The sequence below is a fragment of the Danio aesculapii genome, chromosome 18, assembly GCF_903798145.1.
Source record: "Danio aesculapii chromosome 18, fDanAes4.1, whole genome shotgun sequence".
Taxonomy (NCBI): Eukaryota; Metazoa; Chordata; class Actinopteri; order Cypriniformes; family Danionidae; genus Danio; species Danio aesculapii.
Window position 1 is genome coordinate 16,778,670 of NC_079452.1, and position 12,527 is coordinate 16,791,196.

Here is a 12,527-nt window from a genome sequence, read left to right on the forward strand (position 1 = left end):
GAGCCACCCTGAGTTCCCAGCGCCTAGAGGCAGAGGGAGACCACCACGGCGTCGGAGGTGTCGGCCCTCAGGAGCGGGCCCTGGGGAGGGGGGTACTGTCATGGATTGGTCAGGCTCTCACGACCCCCACTCACGAAGATCACCATCACCTGACTTCTAATGAGCACACAGCTGCATCACATTCACGAGCACCAGATAAAAGCACAGCACTCCAGTCGCTCATTGTCCGGGCTCGTCTCGACGAAAGCGGACAACTGAGCGACCACTCAGCGTAGTCATCCTCAGCTAAAACAAACGATTTACTTACCTGTTCTCTTTGTATTCCTCCTAGTCTTCCTGGTCCTCCCGAATCGTCCTGTCTTCCAGTCCTTCCAAGTCTGTGTCATCCTCTGTCAGCTGTATCTGGTGTGTGCTGTCCATCCTCGTGTATTCCTGTTACCCAGCCACGGAGGAAAAGACCCCAACATCATTCCTGATCCTCCTGGCTATCCTTCATGTGCTCCTTGTTGTCATTTAATAAACACCCTAACGTTTCCTTACCTCTGTCTCCTGTCCGCTTCATAACAAGTATCCTGAAAAATATCTAGTCAAATATGATGTACTGTCATCATGGCAAAGATTAAATAAATCAGTTATTAGAAATTATTTATTGACTCTATTATGTTTAGAAATGTGTTGAAAAAAATAATCTCTCTGTAAACAGAAATTAGAGAAAAATTATACAAAATAAAATATCAAAATATGTATATATTTATTGTCAGCATGCATACTTGTTTCCCGCAATCGTATGTCTAATTATTCAGACGCATGATTAATTAAGCTCATAATTAAGCAAAGACAATTTTGTATCTTCTACCGTCTCCTTTCTCTCACTCCTTCTGTTTTTTTTTCTTCCCATGGTTAATCTGCGTCTGCTGGGTTGATGGAAAGCCTCCCACGGCTCGCTCTTTAATTAAGAGTGCTGTAAACAACAATGGCTGTCGTGTTGCCCACGTGGCATGAACACAGACATGGATGCGTGCCGTAAAGTGACATGCAGAGAGGCTTACACAGAGTTACTCTGATCAGCCAGAAGCCAAGAGTTTAGTTAGACCCGAGACCTCTAATGCTTTTAATGCCGACACAAAGCTGCACAATGAGGGGAAACAACACTGGATCAATATTTATTATTATTATTAAACCAATATCTGCAGTATTTGCTGTGCGGCGCTGACGCTTTTATAGGGAGTTTAAAAATCATTGTGTGTTTTGAAGAAAAGGGATGTACACTGAAATAAATGATGAATTGGATTTGTTACATTTTGACGATCCTAACTCTCTACATTTATCAAGTTTTGGTGAGCTATCAACAACCCAGGCTCATTCTGAGAACGTAGTCCCGGGCACGTTTCTGGAGACTGCGAAATACGTCCCGGGAGGTACGTATTTTTGCAGTTTTTGTTTTCGCGAATCCGCGAGAGGCCGCTGTGTGCGCTTTTTCCTCGCGCCATTCTCGCTTGAAACCCGCTGGAGGCCGCTGTTGAACGACCTTCCGCCTGTCTGCCTGGATGACAGAATGATTGACCGTGCGACCAGCCAATCGGCTGACCCACCCTCCTCTGTCCCTAAACCCAACCAACGACGATTCACAAAAGCCGTCCAGAAAAAGAAAAGCCCTCGTCTGATTTTTACCACGTTTTCGGATTTTGACCACATTCTCACCCTGTGATGAACTTGTTCTCTTTATTTTTTGGATTTTGTTTTTGTTTTCTTACCTGATTTCTGGAACCGCTCTTCCCCGGACTCGAACCCGGTCGTCGTCATCATGGTCAGCCCATCTCTGTGCCTCGAGTCTGCCAAAGTACACAAAGAGCTAACCGGACAAACTGGTTGCAGCGGGAAAGCCCTCCACACGGAGGCAAGCGGCCGGCCGGCAAGCGTCGAAAGGAACGGCGTCACACTGCCCCGCAGCGTTCACTTAAAAAAATTAAATGCAGCCGTACGTACCCCCGGCTACGTATTTCGCAGTCTCCAGAAATGTCCACGGAATGAGCCTGGGTTGAATTTATCGTCTAATAGTCTAATTTAGACTTGGAAGTCAGTGGTTACAGGCTTTCGGCTTTCTTCAAAATATCTTCATTTGTGTTCAACAGAAGAAAGAAACTCTGGAAACTTTGTAAAAACAAATAAAGAGTGAGTAAATGATGACAGAATTTTCATTTTTTGAGTGAGCTATCCCTTTATAACCTGCTAATAGTTCAGTCTCGAGTGTGGAACTTTCAATTAAGGCCCAATCCCAATTCAACCACTTAGCCCTTCCCCTTACCCCTACCCCCCTGTTTTGCGCATTCACATGAAGGGGTAGGGATGTCCCAATTTTCTTTAGCTTGAAGGCGTAAGGCTAAGATGAAGGGATAGATACCCCTTCGAACTGCGATTTTTTTTTTTTGGGACCACACTTGAGTGTAACAAAGGGGTTACAAAATTTCCCAGAATACACCAGCCACAACGGCAGTAAGGAGAGTAAGGAAGTAAGGAGATCCACAAATTAGTATTTTTGTCATATTACGAATTTTTACAACAAACAAGCACATGTTTTAATACAGTCATAACCTCGTTTGTGTTTAAAAAAAAATGCTAAAATAAAAGCCGATAATTTCGCTATCTATAATCCATAATCATTACTCCTGTATAGCAGTCCCACAACATTCTATCACTTGATGACACTGGAATCCCCTGTTAGAAAAGTCTAGTGGCTGGGAATGGGCTTTTTACAGTGTCTGCTATAATGTTAATGTGTTTTTTTTTGTGTGTGTGATTACATAGATGAATATGGGCACTGTGTAAATGCACATTACAGTTGTGATCTTATTGCCACATTATATCGTTATGATAACATGATATATGCCTTCAGTGATTTTGAACTAGTATAACTACAGCAGTTGCGATCGTCTTATCTCAAATGAAGCAAGAGATCGCAATGACATATGATGACGTGTGCAGGTGTTGTGGTGGTGTTCCATTTCTTATAGGAGTAAATTTTGAAGCCCTTCCCCTTCACACTCTGTTTCAAGGGCCAAGGGGTAAGGGTACGAAAATAGAATTGGGATTGGGCCTAAATAAGAGCTTGTGAACAGCTGCTGCAACCCTTTCCAGTTCCTTAATATCAATCACCGAATGACTGACAGACAGAGAGTGGTTCCTGCTTTTCTGATCGCCCCCGTGACTCCTTCATGCTATTTACAAGACTGGGGCTGTCACATTCGCATTGCACTTATGTGATATCTGTCAGATCGTGGGAACATTGTGTGCATGATATTTCACCAAAAATTAACACACAAACATGCACTAGGTGTTCCTTGTGTGTTTAGATTGTGTGTATGTGTGTGTGTGTGTGTGTGTGTGTGTGTGTGTGTGTGTGTGCGTGTGTGCGTGTGTGTGTGTGTGTGCGTGTGTGTGTGTGTGTGAGTCTGTGTATAAATAAATAAATAAATAAAAAAAAAAAAAAAAAATATATATATATATATATATATATATATATATATATATATATATATATATATGTTTGAACTATACTATGTATTATACAATAAAACAAATAACATGATATTCATTTAAACATCAAGAGAATTAATTTACTGAATACTGTGGCATTAAATATTTCTTGAACAATTTTTAAAACCTTATTTTACCCTGTATCAGGCAAGAACATTTGTGGTAACTTCATTAACATTGATTAAGAAATTGAAATAATGTATATATAGATATATAGATGTATGTATATATATATATATATGTATCTATGTATATATATGTATATATATATATATATATATATATATATATATATATATATATATATATATATATATTATATATATATATATATATATAATATATATATATATGTATGTATATATGTATATATATGTATATATATGTATATATATATATATATATATATATATATATATATATATATATATATATATATATATATGTATATATATATATGTATATATATATATGTATATATATATATATATATACTATATATAATATATATATATATATATATATATATATATATATATATATATAATTATAATTTTCTTAATCAATGTTAATGAAGTTGCCACAAATGTTCTTTGCCTGTTACAGGGTAAAATAAGGTTTTAAAAATTGTTCAAGAAATATTTAATGCCACAGTATTCAGTAAATTAATTCTCTTGATGAATTTTTAAATGAATTTCATGTTATTTGTTTTATTGTATCAGTCTCTATTGTTATGGTTTAATGTAAATTCATTTTCATATGGCTGTGGTATTGCTTTTCATTGTTATGATTTAATGCATTCCCTCAGTTATTTCATTTTAAAATGCAAAGATTACATTAACTGAGATGCCTTTGTCATGGCAACTTGACATTTGCAAGACAACAAAACTTGTCATAAATCTGCCATAATACCAAGTTGTCATAACAAACATAAAGGCAGGTTATGGTGTGTTTGTTTATGTCAAGTTGACATAAGAAAGACATCTCAAACAACATCACATTTGCATTTAAAAATGACATAACTAAGCTAACGACATTTAATGACAGTCGTCATAAGAATATGAATGACTTTGTTATAAAATCCATGACTTCAGTCATGTTTATGACAGGTTTATGACAAGTTATGATGACTTTATAATACCAAGTTGTCATGACAAACATAAAGACAGGTTATGATGCATTTATGTCAAGTTGTGATAAGAAAGACATCTCAAACAACGTCACCTTTGCATTAAAAAAATGACATAACAGCTAATGACACTTAATGACAGTTGTCATAAGAATATGAATGACACTGTTATAAAATTCATGACCTCAATTATGTTTATGACAGGTTCATGACAGGTTATGGTGACTTTATAATACCAAGTTGTCATGACAAACAAAAAGCCGGGTTATGATGTATTTGTTTATGTCAAGTTGCCATAAGAAAGATATCTCAAACAATGTCACCTTTGCATTTAAAAATGACATAACTGAGCTAATGACTGGTGTCATAAGAAAATTAATGACACTGTTATTAAATGCATGACTTCAGTCATGTTTATAACGAATTTATGACAAGTTATGATGTCATTATAATATCAAGTTGTCATGACAAAGACAGGTTATGATGTATTTGTTTATGTCATAACAGCTAATGACACTTTATAACAGTTGGCATAAGAATATGAATGATGCTGTTATAAAATCCATGACTTCAATCGTGTTTATTACAGATTTCTGACAAGTTATGATGTCTATATAATATCTAAGTTGTCAAAAGAAAGACAACACAATGTCACCATTGCATTTAAATGAATAACTGAGCTTATGACACTTAATGACTGGTTGTCATAAGAATAAATAATTTTTTATGTCATGATTATAAAAGTGTCATGACACCCGTTCAAGTAAAGTGTTACCATATAAACAAATATAGTAAGTTACTCCCATAATTTACACAAAGCATCTTAGATGAGGGAAAAAAGGCAGCACATTATTAACCAATCACCTTTGTCTTTCTCTCTCCAGAGGAGAGGATGCTGCAGGAGACCAGTGTTCGAGTAAGTCCGACCTGATCGCTCCATCCCCTCCCCCCGCCGCTCCTCCACAATCCCAGGATGCTCTGCCCCTGTCGAGGGAAGCTGAAGTTGCTGGTGGTGTCTCTGAGTTTTCGTCATCCTGTTTCACCTGGCTTTACCTGCTCGTGGGGAACTCGGAAAGTGAGTATTAAAGCTTTTTATCATCAGATCTTTAGATTTCAGAAAAGAAATGATCTCGCGCCGGACCATTTTTTTGTCTGTTCTCTGATGTCAAGGCTGGACGGACAAAGAGGTTTCCTTCTTAAGCTGGGTTTGACTTGAGTGTTGAGACTGTCAGTCCCGGTCTTATCTCAGTCCGTGTGCTAAATCCTCATCTGATGGGTCTGTCATCCTCCAGACGCGCACAATAACGCTGTCCGAGTGCTGATAACAGAGCTGATCTGCAGTCAGATCTCAGAAAGCTAATCATTATAAAAGCTCACTCTCTATCTGGAATTGGAAACAGATCTCTCTCTATAGATATATATGTCAGGTAGAGCTGCACGATTCATCCAAATAAAAGGAAATTGCGATATGGCTTCATGCAGAGGCTGCTGTTTAATTAAATCACTGTTGGACTGTGTGTTTAAGAGTGAATGCAGCACTGGATTCCCATTGGATTTCTGTCTGATTATATGTTTTACGTTTTATTCATTCATTCATTCATTTTCCTTCAGCTTAGTCCCTTTATTAATCTGAGTTCACCACAGCGGAATGAACCGCCAACTTAATCCAGCATACATATTACGCAACGGATGCTTTCCAGCTGCAACCCATCACTCGGAAACATCCATACACACTCATTCACCCCCAAATACACTACAGACAATTTAGCTTACCCAGTTCACCTATACCACATGTCTTTGGACTTGTGGGGGAAACCGGAGCACCCAGAGGAAACCCACGCAAACACAGGGAGAACAATGCAAACTACACACATAAATGCCAACTGGATTTAGCCGGGGCTCGAACCAGTGACCTTCTTGCTGTAAGGCGATTGTGCTACCCACTGCGCCATGTTTGACGTTTTAATGTTTGAAAATGTAATATGTTAAATGTGAATGTTAAATGTGTGTGTAAACATAAATCATGAAAAATATCATCGTAATTGTGCAACTGTAATGTAGAATAAATCTATTATAGCATTTTAGCAAATAAAGACAACACAATTTACAAATGAATTTACATGTGATGTGTATTTACATACACTTCTTTGGGGCTTCTCCACACCATAACTCTCCCAGAACTATTATTATTGTTGTTGCTATAATAATAATAATAATAATAATAATAATAATAATAATAATAATAATAATAATAATAATTATTATTATTATTATTATTATTATTATTATTATTTCTTCTTCTTCTTTCTTCTTTCGTTTTCTTCTTCTTCTTATTATTATTATTATTATTATTATTATTATTAATATTTTCTTTTTCTTATTGTTATTAATATTGTTATTAATATTATTATTTTCTTATTATTATTATTATTATTATTATTATTTCCTTTCTTCTTCTTCTTCTTCTTCTTATTATTATTATTATTATTATTATTATTTTCTTCTTCTAATTATTATATTTTGTTGTTTTTCTTCTTCTTAATATTATCATTATTATTATCATTTTGTTGTTGTTGTTCTTTTTATTAATATTACTATTGTTGGCCTAAACGTACAGTCTTTCAAACATCTTGAAACTTAAATGGAATTTTAGGCTGTGATCACCATTCTTCTTCTTCTTCTTCTTCTTCTTCTTCTTCTTCTTCTTCTTCTTTTCTTCTTCTTCTTCTCTTATTATATTATTATTACTATTATTATACTACTATTGTTGGCTTAAAAGCACAGCCTTTTAAACAATCTTTTTTAGACTGATAATAATAATAATAATAATAATAATATTATTATTATTATTAATTATTATTATTATTATTATATTGTTGTTGTTTTTTCTTTTTTTTCTATTATTATGTTTTTATTATTTTCTTCTTCTTCTTCTTCTTCTTCTTATTATATATTCTTATTATTATTATTATATTATCTATTATATATTTCTTATTATTAATAATACTTACATTTTTATTTTTAATGACTTAGTACAGCCCTTTCAAACAATCTTACACCCTAAATAAAATTTTTAGATGTGATCACATTTCTTCTCTCCGAAAAATCACTCATCTATTATCATGCAGCTCTACAATCATTAATCACGAGAAATGTCCCTTTGCCCCCAGAAAGGGAGATTATCAGAGCATGATCATCAGTATTCATAAAACTATAAGAGCTTGAGAGAAGACTTGTCATTTTCTTAAGGGGAAATGCCAAGAACTGTACCCCTGCACTTCAAAGCACTTTATAGGCTATTCTTTGAAAACAGCTGCATTAGAAAGGTGGTTATGAAGCAAGATTTTAAACATTCTTTCGAAGAATGCCTTGAAGTGTTAATAAATTGCACTGAATTGTGCAATGTCGAGTTCAATTAATATTTAAGCAGTGAGCTATGAGAGCCTGAAACCCCTTCGGCTGTGACTGTATTCACAATACATGGCCTGAATGAAGGTGGATGCTTTTAGGAAAGAAAGATTTATTTATAAATGTATGTGAATGACAAGCATCCTTCTGAAATATGTACATTTAACCTAAAAAACTTACCTTAAGGTCCGCCTATACTTTAAGTTATCTTTCAGTAATTTTACAAAACAATTTAGCATTCTCTGATGTTGGTCAATTGTAATAAACACCTAAAGCACATGATGAAATGCAATTATATTTCTATACTTTTGTGTTGTGTCAAAAACTTTTTACTTCAAGAAACTTTACATTAACTTGCAAAAGTTTTGTGGGGGAAATAATGAGGTGTGTTTCTGTACTTTTTCTAGCCAATGCAAAGTTTCCCTAAGTATACAATAGCATATATACTACCTGACAAAAGTCTTGGTTATTACAATTAATAACTTGACTTCTAGTTGATCATTTGGTATCAGAAGTGGCTTATATGAAAGGCAAAGGCCTCTAGATTATATGATATAAATATGATCATGCCTTGATTTTGAATTCTTTAATTAAGACAGTAAGGTCTGACTTTGCTTACACAAAAGTCTTGTCACTTAACAGAAATAAAGTACAGTATAGAATATAAAGTCATGGAGCAGTGGAAAAAGAATGAATATTGTGTATGACTCCCATGAGCTTGGAGGACTGCATCTATACATCTCTGCAATGACTCAAATCACTTAATAATAGTCATCTGGAATGGCAAAGAAAGCGTAAATGCAGGACTCCCAGAGTTCATCAAGATTCTTTGGATTCATATTCAATGCCTCCTGCTTCACCTAGCCCAGACATGCTCAATAATGTTTATATCTGGTGACTGGGCTGGCCAATCCTGGAGCACCTTGACCTTCTTTGCTTGATGTTGCCAACCACTCTGCAGATCTCTCGCCCCATACTGAATGTAACCCCAAACCATCTTTCACCAAACTTGACTGATTTCTGTGAGAATCTTTAGTCCATGCGGGTTCCAGTAGGTCTTCTGCAGTATTTGTGATGATTGGGATGCAGTTTAACAGATGATTCATCAGAAAAATCTACCTTCTGCCACTTTTCCAAATACTAAAAGGTATTATTTGTTACACTAGAATTATTTGTTACACTAGAATATATACACATTAGAGTTATATATAACACTGTAGAATTTTATATAAATTACTACATAATTTTTTCATGTGGGGTGACTGTCAGTCATTAATCACATGGCTTTTACAGACGATTGGCTAAAACCAGCTTGGACCCATAAGCATAAATACAGATTTCATATCACATATTTCCTGTGCTCAACTGCCTGAGATGAATGTGAATGCTATTGGATGATGGATGAGGAATTATCCGGATTGTTCCCACCTCTGGTTAACAGGGAAGAGTGATCTGCGCTCGCCTATACATGCACACAATGCAAGAAAATCCATCAAATGCTTCTGATAAATTCAAAGCCTGTTACTTTGTTCCCCCCGATCGCAGCCACTTTTCTGCTACTTTAATCATTCCGCCGTGTAGATTGAGACGCTCTTGTTGTCTGTCTTAAAGGAACACTCCACTTTTTAAAAATAAAAAAAGCTAATTTTAGAACTTCCCCAGTTGAGTTTTACCATTTTTGAATCCATTCAGGCAATCTCTGAATCTGGCGGGAGCACTTTTAGCTTAGCTTAGCTTAATTCATTGAATCAGATTAGACCATTAGCATCTCAAATGACCAGAATTTTCCTATTTAAAGCTTGAGCCTTCTGTAATTACATCGTGTACTAATACCGACAGAAAATTAATTGTTACTATTTGTCTGTGCAATAGCCTAATGGTTAGTGCACTGACACATGGTGCAATAGCACTTCAGGGCTTCCCCAGTTCGAATCCCAGCTCGAGGACATTTCCTGTCCCTACCCCCTCTCTCTCTCCCACTTCACTTCCTGTCTGAAATACTGTCCTATTCACTTAATAAAGGCAAAAAGGCCAAAAATAAATCTTAAAAAAAGTTGCTATTTTCTAGGCTGATATGACTAGGAACTATATTCTCATAATCAACGAATAACAAAGAATTTTCAGTCTTATTCCAGCAGGCTCAATGATATTAGGAAGCGCGTCTGGCACATGTGGTCACAATGGAAGCTATTTTCAGGTGCTGATAATGTCATTGCACCTGCTACAGCAATGGTTCAGCAGCAAAAGTCTTTGATTATTATCAATCCTTGATCATTTAGTTCCTATCATTATCAGCCTATAATATAACAGCTTTTCAAAATAAATAAATAAATAAATGCAACATATATGAACACATACAGCCCCTTACAGCCTTCGATATGATACCAATTACAGGAAAAACTACACACGGCATACATTTAGTCCTTATTTGGGATCAAAAACAACATGAAACATATAGCCCAGTCAGTGCAAACCTCTCATGTATATCTTTAATCTTCAGCAGCACATGTAGCCTCTGTTAGAAAATAATTCCATCATTCCGAGTTCATAACAGTCCAAAAGGCGAAGATAAACATAGCAGTTTGTTCATGTTTTAGGTTGCTGAAAGAATCATTTGCTCCTTTGTTTTTTCTGGCTTCTTCTGTTTTTTCGCGCTTCACTCTCATGTTTGTCCATTTCTGAAAGAATGTGAGAAGCTGCACTTCAATATTCATGCGCACGTTATTATCATGAGCTCACGAAGTTCGTTATTTCAAATATAGACCCGGCAGCGACCGTGAAAGAAAGTGAAACCACTCACGCTTAGACAGCCTCGTAAACAACAACAGGACATGGCAGATTTTGTTCTTGCTGGCTTTGTGGCATTTCATTAAGATGATGACAAGGTTTGTTTGTGCTCGGGTCGACCATGGCTCATCATTATGTGTACAGTATATATAATAATCTCAGCTGAGTATATTTAAAAATAAATAGTGGCGTTTGTCTGTAAACCAATAGTGTTCTGCTGCGTGTTTCGCGCCACCTTTTGGTACCCCTTTGTTGTGTCCTTTGGAAAAGATCCCCAAAATGGTACGGTACAGTTCACTTTTTGGTACCTTTTGACAGTGGAAAAAACATAAAAGCATACCAAACCATACTGTACAGTACCACTCAGTGGAAACAGACCAAAAAAGAGCTCCCACCAGACCTGGAAATTGGCTAAATGGATAAAAAAAATGGTAAAACTCAACTGTTTAAGTCTAGGGGAGTGGTCAAATGAGCCATTTAAAGTGGTTAAAAGAGTGGTTAAGTGTTCCTTTAAATCTTAATCACATTGACATATATACAGTTGAAGTCAGAATTATTTGCCCCCCTTTGAATTTTTTTATTCTTTTTTAAATATTTTCCAAATTATTTTAACAGAGCAAGGAAATTTTCACAGTATTTCTGATAATATTTTTTCTTGTGGAGAAAGTCTTATTTGTTTTATTTTGGCTAGAATAAAATCACTTTTTAATTAAAAAATAAAAATTTAGGGTCAAAATTATTAGCCCCTTTAAGCTAATAGCTATTGTAAGCTATTTTTTTTTTCGATTGTCTACAGAACAAACCATTGTTATACAATAACTTGCCTAATTACCCTATCCTGCCTAGTTAACCTAATTAACCTAGTTAAGCCTTTAAGTGTCACTTTAAGCTGTATAGAAGTGTCTTGAAAATATCTAGTCAAATATTATTTACTGTCATCATGGCAAAGATAAAATAAATCAGTTATTAGAAATGAGTTATTAAAACTAGTATGCTTAGAAATGTGTTGAACAAATCTTCTCTCCGTTAAACAGAAATTGGGGAAAAAATAAACATGGGGCTAACAATTCACGGGGGCTAAAAATTCTGTCTTCAACTGTATTGTCTCTCCACAAACTTATCAAGATCACTTGAGTGAAATGAAATGTGTTGTTTTTTCATGTCAGACGGACGTTCGCTGTTCCTCTCTGCATGTTTGGTGGAGTCTACTGAAGCGCGGCTGCTGGAACGGGACGTCCTGGCATCACGAGTTCGAGAAGTGGAGGAGGAGAACCGCCAGATCCGTCTCCAGCTCAGCCAATCACAGGGTTTGGCCGGCCAGCCTGCAGAGGGGAACTATGGGAACCAACAGTGGGTGGCATCAGCAGACACCGGTCCAGAGGATGTGGAGAACACAGCTGAGGAGCGGGCAAACCACAGCGAGTGCTCACGCTCGCCCACTGCCGAGAAGTGTGAGGTTAGCTGGCATTTATTGACCATGGAAGTGTTTTGTTTGGTAAAGTTTATTTCTTGATTTATGGTTTTTTGCTGTTTACGTATAACTTATTGCATTATGGGATGTTGATATCTGCTCTGTCAACTTTTGATGTGAAAATTCAGATTTTAAAAGGGGGGTCCACTATGATATAATATTTTAAACTTTAGTTGATGTGTAATGTCGCTGTGTGAA

At 35.9% G+C, this 12,527-nt stretch overlaps 1 protein-coding gene across 1 annotated transcript in view; it reads left to right on the plus strand.

Moving 5' to 3' along the window:
- The window catches only part of large2 (LARGE xylosyl- and glucuronyltransferase 2), a 110,480-nt gene that overhangs the window by 60,933 nt on the left and 37,020 nt on the right, over nucleotides 1-12,527 (plus strand). Inside the window, 3 exon segments of the mRNA XM_056479049.1 lie at nucleotides 5,548-5,687; nucleotides 5,690-5,738; nucleotides 12,025-12,314. Of these exon segments, the coding sequence (XP_056335024.1) occupies nucleotides 5,637-5,687; nucleotides 5,690-5,738; nucleotides 12,025-12,314 (390 nt within the window). The 5' untranslated portion in view covers nucleotides 5,548-5,636.